The 16,864-nt window shown below is 44.3% G+C and overlaps 1 protein-coding gene across 1 annotated transcript; it reads right to left on the reverse strand.

Moving 5' to 3' along the window:
- Positions 1–5,252: 5,252 nt before the first annotated feature.
- On the reverse strand, positions 5,253–7,725 carry LOC125541393 (laccase-4). The gene is made up of 4 exons (XM_048704818.2): positions 7,510–7,725; positions 6,907–7,432; positions 5,831–6,805; positions 5,253–5,742 (listed from the first exon to the last, which is right to left on the reverse strand). Exons 1-4 carry the CDS (start codon positions 7,612–7,614, stop codon positions 5,612–5,614), a joined length of 1,737 nt encoding a protein of 578 aa, XP_048560775.2. The 5' UTR covers positions 7,615–7,725; the 3' UTR covers positions 5,253–5,611.
- Between the last annotated feature and the right edge of the window lie 9,139 nt (positions 7,726–16,864).

A 16,864-nucleotide genomic window follows, 5' to 3' on the forward strand; every position in this document is an offset into this window, starting at 1 on the left:
GCACCATAATCGGTGACAGGATTATCACTACGATGGACAACTTTCTTGTGGATCAACTTGGCCCAGGCCTGTATCACAGTTATAAGTGTTGCTGCGTGAACAATTAGCTTCATTCGTTTGTCCATTACAACCTAATAATGACATCGATGTTGTGATAAGCAATGACGAAATCAAATCTCCAAATCGTACCTAATGACCTAACATAGGTGGGGAACTATATGCTACTTATACCATTTGGAGCTACCAACCCTCCCATGGCGGAGAGGAGGAGGACACTACGAAAGACTTGACGTACAAGCCAAGGATGCAAAAGTCGTGGAGGACTCTTCCTCTACTGACATGTCGACCTATATTTGTAGCCCTAGGATCCCCAATATGCTATATAAGCCGGGGGCCGGGCTCGTCGATAGACATACAACAATCCCTTGGTATTCACATGTACTGCAATATAAGTACATGAGAAAGAGTAGGGTAAAGAGAGCCTTGGCTCAGTGGTTGGGCATGCGGTTGTGCAGCCTAACGACTCGAGTTCAATTCCTAGAATTGACAGGTGATGCACATGGGTTTTCCTCCATTTATTGAGAATCAAGTTTGGTGTGTGGTGGAACCACTCATCAAAAAATATCTTGATACCCATTTAAAAAAATTCCGAGGACCATGTTTATCTTGGTACTCATACTAAAATGGCCGTATGCATCCCTAGTTGGTGCAGAGGCCGGGGAAGTGAAATTCTCCCCCATTTTAAAAGAACGAATCAGGCCCCCGCGTCGCCCCCCCCCCGCTCGGGCAACTCGGGTGGCTCCCCAACCCTAACCGCCGCCGGGGCCTATCCCATCTTCCTCCCCTCCTCCCGTCGCCGCCGGAGGACGCCGCCGGCTTGCGCCCGAAGGCCGATGGCGGTGGCGGGGGCTCTTCCTCCCTCCCGCGTCTCAGGGGTGGCGGGGCCCCAACATGCGTGGAGGTGCGGCCGATCTAGAAGCGACGGCATTGGCTTCGATGGCGGCGGCGGTCGGCCCTGCCTCGGGCCATGGGCGACTGCTGTGGCGGCTGGCCCGGATCGGGCGGTGGCGCGATGCGGTCTTCGGTGGCATGTCAACTGGCTTTAGATCGGCGGCGGCGTCGAGGGCCTGGTGGACTGCTTAGCGACACCCATGGCAGATCTGTTCTGGCCGGTGTAGCCAGTGGTGGTGGTCATCTTCTTCGTCGGCGGTGGCCGACCAGAAACTTGGTGATCGGATCTCGAGATCCATCATCTAGTCCCGGCTGCAAGTTGGGGGAGACATGGTTGCCCGTGAAAACCGAGCCGACGGCAGGCGATGGTGGCGTTCTACGCCGTTACCTTGATGAAGGCATCGTCGTGTAACTACTGTCGACCCACTCGTGCTGCTCCGGGGGAAACCCTAGAATCTGGTGTTCCAGATCGGACGATGGTGGCACTGCGGTGTCATTTCTCTCTTGGGAGCATCACTTGTGGAGCAGCATTGGAAGTCAGAGGCAGGAGGTGGAGCGGCTTCGTCTTGCACGGAGCTTCGGTGGAGATGTCAAGTCATGCCTGATCGACAGGTGCTATGCTTTGTCATGCCTGGTCGGCAGGTGTTACACACAACATATCTTCCAAGGACTTCAAGCTGTGTCGGCTGGTGGTACTTGGCAGCATGGCACTGAGGTGTATCAGTGGCGACCGCAACGTGCTCAGTTGTTTGCACGTAGGGAGGAGGTGCCGTGGTGGCGCCGGCGATAGCTAGACCGAGCAAGGTTGATGCATCAGTACAGTTCTGAAGATGGAGTGGTGGCAGTTGGCGGCGGCGGCCTCTGAGAGCACGCCGGACCAGTGTGTGCCCCATACCCGGCAAGTGGCTAGGTTGGGGTCTCAGATCTTAGATGTTAGGCTTGGCTGCGATGTCTGTTTGTTATTAGGCCCAGGCTATCTGCGCCCCTTCATCAACTGGATAGGTGTAGTGACAGTTTGTTGCTTAGACGACGGCTTTAATCTTACTGTTGTATCACTTTGTAAGGTCTTGTGAAAATAATTAATAAAGTGGTTATATGCATCGTTCAGATGCAGAGACCGGGGTCATCTTTCTTTTCTAAAAAATTGTGTCCATTGTGAGAGCCCGAACCTGGATTAATCCTTCTTCATGCTACAATTAACCCAATTGCGTAGCTAGGATACCTTACAAAAGGATCTGCCGGATCTAGCTCAGACACCCACATTTACAGAAAAGTTCACCGTCTTTAATGAAATGTTATTCGTGAATTAAAAAAATGTTCCCTATATTTTAAAAGATGTTCATTATGTATTTAAAAAATGTTCACCACATTAAAAAATATCTCATATTTATAAGCGTTCATGGTGTATTTTATAAATGTTCGTCGTGTATTTTCAAAAAAAATCACCTTGTTCTAATTTTTTTGCTTGTATTATAGAAAGGTTTATCGTGTATTTTTAGAAAATGTCTGTCGTGTATCGTGAAAATTTATTTTTAAAAACTTCATCATGTATTTTTTTTCAAAAACTGTAACTGTATATTGTAAAAAGATGTCAACTCTTTTTTTATAAACACGTGAGCAATTTTTGTAATGCGATCAAGTTTCTTCATGCAATTTATGACCATATTTTTTTGCATTGGCGCTGTTGGCCCTCGCACGTGAAGTGTAGTAGTGGGCCGGCTCGGCAAACGCGAAGCTGGTACCTCGTTCCACTCCCTTGCTTGTTCCAGTCACACGCTAGCGAAATCTCGCCAGTTCATCGTTGATGTCTAGAATAATTTCATCAATTCAAAAAAAGAAAGTTTGAAAGGAGTTAAAAATGGAAAAACAAAAAAAATGGGGAAAACATGAATTTTAAAATGTTCATTGAAAATTAAAAAAAAATCATGAATTTAAAAAACACGCAGTCAAAAAATTCACAGTTTCAAAAAAAACATTACAAACTTAAAAAAGTTCACAAACTCAAAAAAGTTCACGGGTTCAAAAAAAGTTGCAGATTTGAAGAAAGTTCACGACTTCAAAATAAGTTCACGGATTTCATAATAAGTACACGAGTTCAAAAAAGTTAGCGGATTCCATAAAAAGTTCATGAATTTGGAAAAGGTTCACGGATTTAATTTTTTTGCAAAATAGGTACAAAGCTCACAATTTCAGAAAAAGCTCACGAGTTCAAATAAATGTTCAAGAACTCAAAAAAGTTTGTGAATTTGAAATAAATCATGGCTAAAAAAATGTTCACGAGTTTGAAAAAGTTGACAAACCTGAGTTTTTTCGAACTTCAGAAAAAGTTCATGGATTCGAGAAAATTTCGTGAATTTTAAAAAATGTTCATGAATATATAAAAAGTTCATGAATTTGATAACCTTTTGTGATTTAAGAAAAAGAAGACAAAAAAGGGGGAAGGGAAAAATAAAAAGGAGAAGGGAAAAGAGAAAAATAAAAGCAAAAGAAATAAAAAACAGAAAGGAAACCGAGATGGGGAGGCCTCTAGAAGCTTCCTAAAATCAAAAATGCAAACCGCGATCATGAAAACCTGGCGCGCTCGCGAAAACCTAGCGTTTTGTGGATGTGAAGAAAAAATGTTAATGGGCAGAGTCCACGTGCGAGAGAGTTGTGCGCCGGTTTGCAGATTGTCCTATAACTGGCGCTAAGGGCGTCGAATAGGATTTGGGGTGTGGGCTGAAGGGGCCCGCAGAAAAAGAGAGAGTTTAAAACTGCAACAAAACAACACACAAGGGTACCATAATTTCAAGTGATAATGTCACTTTTTTTTGAAACTTCGGGAAACTTTTATTAGATCAAAACAAAGTTACATCATTCACTAGTCCCTTAACAATGAAAACCGGCGGCTCCTCGATCCACATGGAAGGTGGATCCGACACCGCTTGCCTAGCTAAAACATGAGTGACATAATTTGTCTTCCTAGGGCAGTGAACAAAAGACACCGAAGTATACCCAATGATAAAGACCAAACAATCCGAATAGATCGCAGCGGAGCCCGATGCCGTAAAACCACCATTGTTCATGGTGTTGATCACCTCAAGGCAGTCGGACTCCACAATGAGCTTGGTGATCCCCATCCGCTGTGCTAGTAAGATGCCATGCCGTAGTGCGTGTGCTTCCGCCGTCTCTACATCAACAACATGCTCCAGCCTCTCATTCGAAGCTGCGATGAAACCACCTCTGCAGTCCCGTAGCACAGCTCCTACAGCTCCCTGGAGGTCATCTGCATGAAAAGATGCGTCTACATTTAACTTGACAAAATCCTCTTGCGGTTTCCTCCATCTGCAGGATCTTACTACCGCGTTCTTCTTCGTAGCCTTAAGGTAGTTTGCTGCCAGCGCCGCAATTGACTGCGCGGCTTGGACCGGAGTCTGCACTTCCTCCCCGTGGACATGCTGTCTACGCTCCCACCATATGTACCAGATACCCACAAGGATTAGTAACTGAGCTGGGATCTCATGGATTAACGTTTGGCGCTGGGGAGCACATAAAATATAGTCTAGCGCTGCCGAACCCGCCCTGTCTGTATCACACGCCTCCTCCACGAACCCGTCAAGGTGCAGACATCTCCAGACTTCGGCTGCCCTAGGGCAGGTGAAGAGAGCATGCATAATATCTTCACATCCACCCACACACATAGGGCAGCTGTCCGACGTATCAATATGGCGATTTGCCAATACCCCATAACATGGTATGAATCCGTGTCATACCATCTAAGCGACAACCGGCCCGACTATTGCCTGTGAGTTTCGACGCAAGTGATAATGTCACTTAGATGTGACATAACAACATCTCGTCCAGATGAGCCTTAGATACTCATTCCATTTCCTAAATATAAGTCCTTTTAGAGATTTCAATACAAATTACATACATATGTATATAGACATATTTTAGAATGTACATTCACGTATGTAGTCGATATTGAAATCTCTAGAAAGACTTATATCTAGGAATGGACCAATTTATTTTTAGTCAAGTAAGTTTAGTAAATCATGCTGCTTGTAGCACTGAAGCTATAGTTTTACTAAAACTAAAGAACACTTATTTGACAAGTCTTTTGTCTCGTTCCAAAAAAAATAAAGAACACTTATTTCTAGTAATAAATGGAGTAATTTCAAAAAAGACAACCAAATGAAGTTTAAATCAACGTGAACATACTAACAAAAACGTTTTAAGGATTTGGAATTTTTTTTGAGCAAACACAGTGGGGAAAACCCCCACTATAACTCTGATTTTTATAATAAGGATAGTGTTACATCAACTGTACAATGAACATGGGAAGGTGAAGAGAATCTACAAGTAATCTAGCCAGCTCTGCATTCCTTCCTTCAAGCTAGGTTTTGCTTTCTTGATGATCATGCCAAAGTGTTCTTTGAAAGAACTTATACAATATGCCATATGCTAGGATTTGGACATTCAGTTGACATCATTGTTTATTCGAGAAGAGTCAAAACATTGTCGTTACAAACTATATAAAAATATATTAAAGATACAAAAAAATTACAAGACCAGCGCACTGACTAAATACACAAAAACCTTCTGAAGGAGAAATCAATTGCAAGTTAGCACACCGATAAATGAGGGAAAAAAATCAACAACTTAATTTGATCCTCTCCGACTAGCATTTGGGAAGATCGGATGGCGGGGGGAGCAGCTTCTGGTTCGGTAGGCTCCCGTCTTGCACCAGCCATGCCATTCGTAGTCCCCAAGTTGTGTGCACCTCCAAATGGCAATGCATGAACCATACACCTGCAGATACATGCATACCACAAATATGAGCACAGGCTACGCATTCAGTTTCATGAATAGATAGTAAGTATATACAACTCTGCTTTACCTGGGTTGTCGGCGAGAAAACGTATGGCCACCCATCCACCAGCTGGCACGCCAACGGTGTTTCGCTCGACGGGGTCGACGAGGTTAAACCTCGTTGGGTCATTCACAGGGTCGTAGTTGCCAAAGCCTTGCCCCACGACAAAGAAATTGAAGCCGTGAAGGTGCAGAGGGTGGCTCTCGATGCCAAGGATACTCGTGTCCTGCATCACCAGCTCCACCGTGGCGTTGAATGGCAGCACGAGCAACTTGGTCCCGGTGGCCACGTTCGTGTTGTTCGGCGATACCCCAGTGTAGTTGAATTGCGAGAGGGGCGTGGTCGGAAAGTTCGACCCATAGACACCCCGAGACACGCCTGTGAAGTGCGACTGAAGGAGCGCTGTGGAAGGAAGCACCAGGGAGATGTTGTTGATGGCCGCCGCAAACTGCGTGGTGTTGGTAGGCCCTTGGCACGTCGCATTCACGGGGCAAGGGCGTGTGCCCAAGCCGACCGTGAAGAAGAACCGCTTGTCCACCGACTGTGGCACGGCCGCCGGGTACTGCGGTGTGGCGAGGCTCCGGAGCTTGGAGGTGAAGTTGGTGACCAGGCTGGTGTCGTTGAATCTCGGCAGAGTTGGCCTGAAGAGTGGCAGGTCCTTGTCGAAGCTTGACTCGGAAGCGGAGCGAGGGTTATGGTACTCGAGGATGCCGGCGACCGTGGTGCTGTCGAACGTGCCAGGCCTAATGACGGAGTATGGCGCGGCGGACATGTAGAAGTTAGCCTTGGGATAGAACGGCTTGGCTGTGAGGAGCACGTTGGTGGTCTGGCCCGGAGAGATTATCAGGGTCTTGACTGTGAATGGTTTGACGTAGACTGCGTCGACCTCGACGATGGTGAGCGTGTGGTTGGCGACGGAGAAGAAGAGCTCGTCGTTAAGAGCAGCGTTGATGAGGCGCAGCATGTATGTTTTTCCAGGTTTCACCTTCAGTTTGAACGTGTCTGCAATATGCCATGGATGCACGGTAAGTATATAAATCCTTGACGATTACCGAAGGTGTAACATAAAAGATGCATGGAAGCATAGAGTGAGTGCAATGTACCTTTAGCGGAGCAGTTGTATAGCGGCCCAGGAAGGCCATTGATGGTGAAAGCATCTGAGATGTTTGGGGCGCCGCCCGTCCGGAGCGCCTGGCTGACCACCGCCTCTGTGTCCGCCCTCCACCACTCGCCGAAGAGAAGAGGAACTTCCTTGTGCGGCGCAACGAACGGGTAAGGCACGCCGAGCTTGGGGAGGATGACGATGGCGCCGTATACGGTGGCGCGTAGCCAGGAGATGTGCGCGTGCCACCACAGCGTGCCGCGCTGCCCGGCGACGGTGAAGTTGTAGACGTAGCTCTGGCCCGTCTGAATCGGGCACTGCGTAACGTACGCCGGCCCGTCGGCCCAGCCGCTCCGCAGCTGCCGGATGCCGTGCCAGTGCAGCGTCATGTTGTGCGCTACGCGGTTGGTGACGCGGACGAGCACGCGGTCGCCCTCCCTCGCCACCAGCGTCGGGCCGGGGTACTCCCCGTTCACCGTCACAACGCTCTTGCTGGCGCACAGCCTCGTCACGTTCGCCATTTGCACCTGCACAGATCCCCATCCATGTGAGAAAATGCATGTAGGACATAGATGAATGCGGACGTACGTGCATATATACGTACATTGAAATCGTAGTGCCTAGTGATGCTTTGTGCCTGGACGATGAGCAGCATCAGAGTCGCCATGAGGACAGAGCAAGGAGCCAGAAAACGGGAGGAAATCGCCATGGCCAGGCTTTTCAGTTAGGCCCTGATGATCAGCTAGCTTGTCAATCTTGATGAGCTCTTGAGGAGCAGATGTATGGCTCAGGGTGAGGATGGAATGCTTTTGTTCGAACAAGTACTTGAGTTTATATATACATGTAGGAAGCGGCAAGCGTGTACCACCGTCCCATTTCTTTGAGGTATTCTACGTGGTCAATTTTCGTTAGGTGATTCGGTGGATGAGCGATCAAGGCAGGAGCTTGAGCTAGCTGGAGTGCTATAGCTTTGGAGTGGAGCCAAAGCCAGTGCATTCCAATACCATCGACCACCTCTGGTTCAATTCAAGGTATTCTGGATTAGCTCCTGGAGAAATGGCAGAACATCAGTCAAAGTTAGGTCCTGCGGCTTAATCATCGAAACATCACTTGCATGGTACAGCAAGATTGGCTAGCTCCTGGAGAAAGGCACAACACAATGGAAAATTAGTTCAGCCGGTCACTGTCGCCAAAGCAACCAGCATAGCTCCGAAACAAGTCCCACAGAATCGCTAAAGGTAACTTCAGTTCGCAGCACTAGCTTTCCTTCACCTACTACAGTCCAATACGTTTACAGTATCAGTATACTATGTGCATGTACCCACGTTTGCATGATCACTTGACAATTCGACAAGGTCGTTGGCATCTCTCTCTATCTTTGACGTGTGTTCTCGACTTCTTTCCTTGTACAATTCCCAATGGAGAGAAGGATGCCTCACCCAACCCGATCAACGTTTTTCAGTTCGTATATTTTCATACATTAGTGTACGTGCACGTCCGTATCTTGTGAAAACAATCAACATTCATCCTAGGAAAAAAATATCAATAAAATGAACAAAATATATTAATGTACCAACATAAGAGAGGCAATAGCGATGTTTAAAATGTCGTAATACAAAAGGTTTACTCGGACTAAAAATCTAGTGAACATATAGGCTAACCCTGGTATTCAGGTTTTTTCCATCAAATAGGTAATGCTGGGAACCGATTCTTTTGTAATTACACACACGGAAAATTGGCAAAGGACGCTAATTTTTTTTCCCAGTGGAGCGCATCATTCATCGTAATCAACTCCATGTTATAAGAAAAATAATCTAAAAGGCTGGAAATATACACCAATGCATCCATCCACAAAAATAAGCTATGATTCATGACACCAACCAGTGATTAAAAAAAGAATTATTATCATCACATCCACTCTAATAGGAGATTATATTTTGTCGACAAAGAATGGGAGATTATATGGGTTGCAAAATCCACAACATCATCGCACAAGGCATTTTAATTGTTTAAATACCACGATTATTAGAGCAATGAGAATAAAGCTTTGTGTAGTCGCGTCTGTGAAGAGATTAGGGGTTTTAATATCGCGAGAATAAATTTTCCGCCCTTTTGATGGTCCCTTGTAGCACACACTCTGTTCCCGTCTTAAATAGATGAGGCAAACCTTTCGCCTCCATTTCAAATAAATAAATAAAGCTAGGAATATTGAAAAATGTAAGCCAGTAGCACTCTATCTCTCCAGTATTGTTCCATGGGCAGGGATGCTCCTAGGCTTTATTGTTATCGTGAAAAAAATATTTTTTCAGAGAAAGCGTTGGAGCTCCCTGGACCTACATATTGCACCCTTTCTATTAGTCAAGATCAAAAAATAGCTAGGCATTGGTAATCAGGGATGTACCTTGCAATCAAGTTTTTTTTTTGTTGATTTCTAGGTTGAGGTATAGCCAAGACTTTTTTTGACCAAAGAACAGTAGGGTAAGTCCCCTACTGTGAGTCATTTTCATTTATAAAGAGAGTATCCAAATTACATAATCAAGTGGTTGTTGGGGGGACAACCAAGTAGGTACAATCTAGGGGGAGGAAAGTGAGGAAATTATTGAAAAATTAAATATTGTCTATCATGAAGACATGCCCTCTTTTAGAGTGGGTTTAGCCCTCGGCATGGTCATTTTGAAATATCTGACAAAGTCAATCTTGCAATCATTTATTGAGGAAGGTATCCCTTCAAAAATCATCCCATTCCTTTGGTTCCATATGCTCCAGCAACCAAGAATCATGATTTCCATGAAGTGGTCAATTTTATATCTGTGTTTAGCATCAATAATCATATTGTTGATCTCCATATCCGAATTCCATTCAAATCCAATGTTCCACCAGAAACCTTGACTAAATGGACAAGTGAATAGAAGATGAGTCATGTCTTCATAGTCTTCATTGTTGCATAGAACACATACAATGGAATCCAGGTGCATGCTTTTTCTGGTCAAAAGATCACATGTATTTATTCTGTCATTTAGCATGAGCCAACAGAAAATTTTGTGTCTTGGAAGACAACATGATTTCCATATCCATTTAAATGTGGCAGCAGCATCTTCACCATTCATAAGGTATCCATAGATCTTCTTTGTAATGTTCTTATTGTTACCCCAGTTGAAGGTCCATGTGTCCTTATCATCTGAGTTTCTGATATTGTTTAGTTCTCCTGATAGTAAGTGGAATTGTTGGTGGGCTTGAATAGAAAGTGGAAGTTGGAACAGGCTGTAAAGGTTATCCAGTTCCTTGGCTTCTTTGATTGATATGCTTTCCTTTTGGGTAAAAGAGTGAAGCTCGGGGTATTTAGTTTTCCTAATATCACCATTCCACATGTCATCCCATAGCAGATTAGTGCAACCAGATTTGATGTCACAAGTAGTCATTTCCTTGAAAAGGTCATACATTTTCATGCAATCTTTCCACCAAAAGGATCCTTTGCTTCTGTTGTAATGAGGGACATCATTGTTATGGTAGTGAGCTTCCCAAATTAATTTTACCCATGGGACATCCACTTTGTTATAGAACTTGAACAAGTGCTTTATGAGAAGAGCTTTATTTTGTTCTCTAAGATTCAAAACCCTAAGTCCTCCTTGATGTTTGGGTTTGCATATCATCTCCCAGCTGGCCAGGAAATTTCTGCTTGATTTATCCACATGGTCCAGAATGGTAACATGGACTTTAAGAGAACACATGGCAAATATAGGCATTGAAGCAACAACATAGTTGACATAAGTGAGTCTCCCAGAATAGTTCATGAACCTGGCAACCCCTGATAATCTCTTATCAATCCTAGATATAACTGGGATGAGGTCATGAACAGAGGGTTTGGTGGTGCCCATAAGTAGCCCAAGATAGGTGAATGGAAGGCTTTCAACTCTACAACCAAAAGAGTTTGCAAGGTTGTTGATTGATTGTTGATCCATATTTATTGGGATCATGGATGATTTGCTGTAATTAACAAATAGCCCAGTGGACATACTGAATAGATTAAGCAGGTATTTGAGATGGCTGAGTTGCTCTTCATCAGCAGGCATGATCAATAGAGTATCATCTGCATATTGAATAATAGGGTAGTCGAGATCATATGCCTGATTTGTGGGGAGAGTGATTTCACCATTTGCCCAAGCAGCATTGATAATAGACTGAATTAGATCAGCAGCAATGATATATAGAAGTGGAGAGTGAGGATCTCCTTGTCTAACTCCTCTTTTACATATAATTTTTTCCCCGCAACACCATTTAATAGGACAGATGTTGATGCAGTATTGAGTATATTGGTTACCCAATTTATCCATCTTGGACCAAATCCCTTAGCTTTCAACATGGCAATAATTTCATTGTATTCAATCTTGTCAAAAGCTTTCTCAAAATCAAGTTTGAGTATGATGATAGGTTTCCTAGATTGATGACATAGATGAATGTATTCAAATGCAAATCCCAAGCAGGCCTGGATATTTCTCCCTTTTATGAAACCATATTGATTCTGATGAATGACAGAGGTAATGATTTTCTGAGCTCTATTGGCCATAAGCTTTGTGATGATTTTGAGAGGAAGGCTGACCAAGGAAATGGGTCTGAAATCATTCATGTCAATAGGGTTTGTAATCTTTGGGATGGGAGTAATAAAAGCAGTATTAATACTTTGAATATCAATGTTTCCTTCAAAAAATCCCAGATCATAGTGTAAATATATTGTTTGATGATATTCCAACATTTCTTCAGAAATAAGCCATTAAAACCATCAGATTCTGGTGCTCTGTCAGAGTGGATGTCTTTAATAACTTGGTCAATTTCATCCATGAAAAAAGGGGCCTCAAGCTTAGATAGATCTTTAGGCTGAATAATTTCCTCAAGGTTGAATAGCATAGGGGGGTTGATAGCTTTTCCCAGTCTGTCTTTGTATGATTTCCAAATAATGGCAGCCTTGTGATCATGATTTTGGAAAGGAGTCCCATCTTCATCTTGTAAAGAAGTTATGAAATTCTTCCTGTAGCTTTGTGTAGCCATGGCATGAAAAAATTCAGTATTTTCATCATCAAGCTGTATACTCCTCATCTTAAACCTGGATTTCCAATATATTCTTTTGACTTCCAATAACTTGGCTATGTGATTCTTGATAATAATTCTGAAGTTTGCTTCAATAGTACTCAGATTTCTTTGATCCTCAATGCCATCAATCATAGATAGAACATAGTTACAAGCAGATATATTAGTGTTAAGTTTTGATAGATTTTTGCTCCATTTTTTTAAACCCATTCTGAGACATTTGAACCTGGCAGCAGTATCCTTGGCAGAGTTTGTCAATTGTTGATTTCTGTTCCAACATTGAATAACAGTCTCATAGAACCCATCAAATTCAAACCAATAATTTTCAAATATGAATATAGAGGATTTTGGAATATCACTGCCTATCTGAATGTGAATAGGAATATGATCTGATGTGACTCTAGCAAGTGGGTGTGCCAAAGTATTTGGGAATGTCAGGGTCCAGTTGGCAGAAGTAAAAATCCAGTCAAGCTTTTCCAGTAGTGGAGAGTCCTGCATGTTAGACCAGGTGAAATTCCTACCCTTGATAGGTATTTCCACAAGATCCTGTTGTTGGAGTAAGCTGTTAAACATAAGCATATTATTGGTGTCTCCTCCTGGTCTATTTCTGTCAAGTGGGCTCCTTATTAGATTTAAATCACCCATTAAAATCCAATGATCCATCTGAGAGGCATCTATATTGCTCAGCCAGTCAAAAAATTCAGTTCTGTCATCATTGTGGCAGGGTCCATAAATATTGCTGATGTAAAAAATGTTGCCAGATAGATTGCATGATAACCTCACAGTGATTTGGTATGTATTTTGGCTGACAACATATCCTCAAAAAAGACTGCCATTCCATATAGTAATAATTCCTCCTGATAGGCCAACAGAGGCAGTATATGCAAATTGGTTGTATCTTCTAGGTGAAATTTTTTTGAGGTAAGCTTGGTCAAAATAATCTCTCTTAGTTTCTTGCAAGCAAATAATGCCATAGTTGCTTTCTTCAATTTTTGCTCTAATATCATCCCATCTAATCTGGGAATTTATCCCTCTGACATTCCAATTTAGTATGTTCCAGTTTCTACTCATTGATCAAATTAGTAGGAAAGTGATTATCTTGGATAGACTTAATCAAATCCAAAAAAACATTGCAACAATCATAGGAAGTGATGAAATATGACTGCCATGTGAACTGATAAATCATAATGCTAAGAAGCATCAGGTACATACTCCATTGACCATTCAGACCACTTGAAACATAATATAAATAGTGCATGATGTTCCACTCACAAACATATAATATGGAGTCTAACTCCTTACAACCCAGGTTCTTAATAAAAACAGATAATATAGCCCAAAAGCAGATAAAGTAAACACACTTTCTGAGTCCAGCATTGATCTTGTTGTAACAAGACCAAATAGAGCATCGAAGTTCTTCATTCATGGTCCACCTTGGCCATCAGCTTCTCTTCAGAAACCTCCTCAGGAGGGATCATGCACTGCTTAGTTGCAAGAGCTTGGATTGTTCCAAGTGGAAGTTCTGGTGGTGGAGGAGCAGTTGGGTCTCTGACTTCATGCTCAAATTCAGTGTTCAGATTCTTCTGGCAGTTGCTGATGTTTTTGGCCTTGTTTGCAGCAGCTTCGTTCTTGAAGCCCACACTTAGACCAGCAAGGCGGCGGCTGCAGCGCAGATCATTTACATCAAGTGGAGCATTGGACTTCTTTCTTTTGTTGACCACATGTATGGAGGGGATGGCAGGAGGAGCAGTTGGTTCCTTAGACAACACATGGGATGGATCAGCAGACGGAGAATTTGGGTTACTGTCCATGAAATCTAGCATGGCAGGTGACATGTCAGGTTCATGCCTAGGCGACAGAGCAACAACAGAAGTTTCAGAGAGATCCAACTCTTCAGAAATCATGATAGTGGAGATCATAGGTTCAGGTGGGGTTTCAGTAACAACAGTCAGCAGGCATTTCTTCACAGGACCATGGGCATCATCAACATTGATCAATTGGAAACGGGTACTGACCACAGCAACACCTTCGAGCATCTCATGAACATCCGGTGCAGTGGAGATAATTTTTGACATCATGTCATGTAGAGCAAAAAATGCATCAGCAGCTTCAATTGCAGGTTGAAACGGCTGATCCTAATGAGCAATCTCTGGGTCTTGGGGCGGGGTGTAAACCATGGGTATGTCCTCTTGATCACCTTCAGGAGCATGGTGGGCTGCAGGCGCAGCATGCGGGTTTTCATTGTGGACAAAATCGGCATCGTGCCATATACCACCAAATGGAGCATGAGGCATGGGGTGCAAGACACCGTTAGGTGGGATCGGGCCTCCATCGCCACCCATAGCACCAAGGAGTTCAGATGACAAAATATACACAGCACTAGTCCAAGACTGCCCATGGCCATAATCATCTAGGCTTTCACATATGACATGACTGAAAGGTATTTCCAAAAGATCAGACACTCTAATCTTGACCAATATACGAGCTCTATTGGACAAATCTCTATTCCAAACTAAAAACTTGGCAAACCCACTGACAGATTCACAGACTTTGTCTGGTCTTCATGCCTCAAGAGGGAAATTGACCATCATGATCCAAACATCATGGGAGAAGGTGCAGTCTCGATAGTTTATACCTCGGTCATGACGGATAACACGCAGTGTCGAGTCACCTACAAAGTAGGGACTGTTGGCGATAGCAGTGTCGATGTCGCAGGCATGCTGGGAGCGGACGAGAGCGGCTCCCATGCCGCACCTTGATATTTCAGCAATGCGGAAACCACGCTCATGGTCAAGATAGTGACGAATGAGCATGGCGTCCGTGTCGAACTGGTTGGGATCCGGAGGCGGGGCGAGGGAGATGATGGCCCAATCCTCTGATTGGACCAGAGCTTCTCCGCCAAGGTAGTAGAAGGATCGACGACGGCGGTTTCCATGGGCTTCGATGATGGCAGTGCCCGGGGGAAGGAGTGGGAGGGGGTCGCATGGGTAGGTGGCCATGGTGGCAGAGGAAGTTGGGGCGACAATGGAGAAGCACAACGGAGGAGAGCAGGGGTGTAATGGAGAACAGGGGGTTTGGCAGGCCTGGCGATCGAATAGAGGGGGAGGGATGGGGTTTTGGGGAGACGAGTCGTCATGAGGGTTATCGGGTATGGGTGTGGGGGTGAGGGGGAGTTTGGTGGGATTTGACCCGATAGACGAGGGTTTTGTTTTTGGATAATAAACAGAAATGGGATATATGCCCGTAACGATAACAAGATCGGCATCTAAATTGATTTTTGCAGTCGATACGTAGGTGTCTAGATTATAAGCATTTACCGCAGAAAGATAAAAGAGGAGTCTGTTGATGGCCAGGTGGGCCTCGTTTGGTGCGGTGGGCTTGATTGGGTCGAGGGTTGGTGATGGAAGTGGGCTGGGCTCCAGTCAGAAGAGGGGTGGTGGTGGGATGTGGTGTTTCGGGAGGCCTCGAAGTTGGGTCTCTGGGGACAGAATTTTGAATGGAGATAATCCCGCTCGCTGTTGGCTCGTGATCCGATGATGACGGGGTATTGTTGATGGTAGCCGGAGTTGAGCATGATGATGGGTTGGGTGGTCGCCGTGCGCCGATGGGAACAGAATTTGCACCGGTGAGATGACCTGGAGGGGATCTAGAGACCGTAGTCCATTCGTGCTCTAGCTCGTAAAGCCATATATTGTATTCTCTAATCCATGATGGTCCACCAAAACCCCAAAGGTGAAAATTGAAGGAAATATGCCCTAGAGGCAATAATAATGTTATTATTTTTATTTCCTTATATCATGATAAATGTTTATTATTCATGCTAGAATTGTATTATCCGGAAACATAATACTTGTGTGAATACATAGACAAACCAAACGTCACTAGTATGCCTCTACTTGACTAGCTCATTAATCAAAGATGGTTATGTTTCCTAACCATAGACATGTGTTGTCATTTGATTAATGGGATCACATTATTAGGAGAATGATGTGATTGACATGACCCATTCCATTAGCTTAGCACCCGATCGTTTAGTATGTTGTTATTGCTTTCTTCATGACTTATACATGTTCCTATGACTATGAGATTATGCAACTCCCGTTTGCCGGAGGAACACTTTGTGTGCTACCAAACGTCACAACGTAACTGGGTGATTATAAAGGAGCTCTACAGGTGTCTCCAAAGGTACATGTTGGGTTGGCGTATTTCGAGATTAGGATTTGTCACTCCGATTGTCGGAGAGGTATCTCTGGGCCCTCTTAGTAATGCACATCACATAAGCCTTGCAAGCATTGCAACTAATGAGTTAGTTGCGAGATGATGTATTACGAAACGAGTAAAGAGACTTGCCAGTAACGAGATTGAACTAGGTATTGAGATACCGACGATCGAATCTCGGGCAAGTAACATACCGATGACAAAGGGAACAACGTATGTTGTTATGCGGTCTGACCGATAAAGATCTTCGTAGAATATGTAGGAGCCAATATGAGCATCCAGGTTCCGCTATTGGTTATTGACCGGAGACGTGTCTCGGTCATGTCTACATTGTTCTCGAACCCGTAGGGTCCGCACGCTTAAGGTTTCGATGACAGTTATATTATGAGTTTATGAGTTTTGATGTACCGAAGTTAGTTCGGAGTCCCGGATGTGATCACGGACATAACGAGGAGTCTCGAAATGGTCGAGACATAAAGATTGATATATTGGACGGCTATATTCGGACACCGAAAGTGTTCCGGGTGATTTCGGAGAAAACCGGAGAGCCGGAGGGTTACCGGAACCCTACCGGGAGAAGTAATGGGCCATATGGGCCTTAGTGGAGAGAGAGAGGGGCAGCAAGGGTGGGCCGCGCGCCTCCTCCCCCCTGGTCCGAA

This window comes from Triticum urartu, chromosome 2A, assembly GCF_056163025.1.
Source record: "Triticum urartu cultivar PI428250 chromosome 2A, HENAU_Tu73, whole genome shotgun sequence".
Lineage (NCBI taxonomy): Eukaryota > Viridiplantae > Streptophyta > Magnoliopsida > Poales > Poaceae > Triticum > Triticum urartu.

Excerpts from the sequence above, each read along its gene's own strand:
- LOC125541393 (XM_048704818.2), bottom strand. The coding sequence starts at position 7,614 with ATGGCGATTTCCTCCCGTTTTCTGGCTCCTTGCTCTGTCCTCATGGCG. Across the intron at positions 7,433-7,509 it reads CTAGGCACTACGATTTCAAT|GTGCAAATGGCGAACGTGAC; the intron begins GTACGTATATAT and ends GGATCTGTGCAG. Across the intron at positions 5,743-5,830 it reads TTTTCTCGCCGACAACCCAG|GTGTATGGTTCATGCATTGC; the intron begins GTAAAGCAGAGT and ends ATGTATCTGCAG.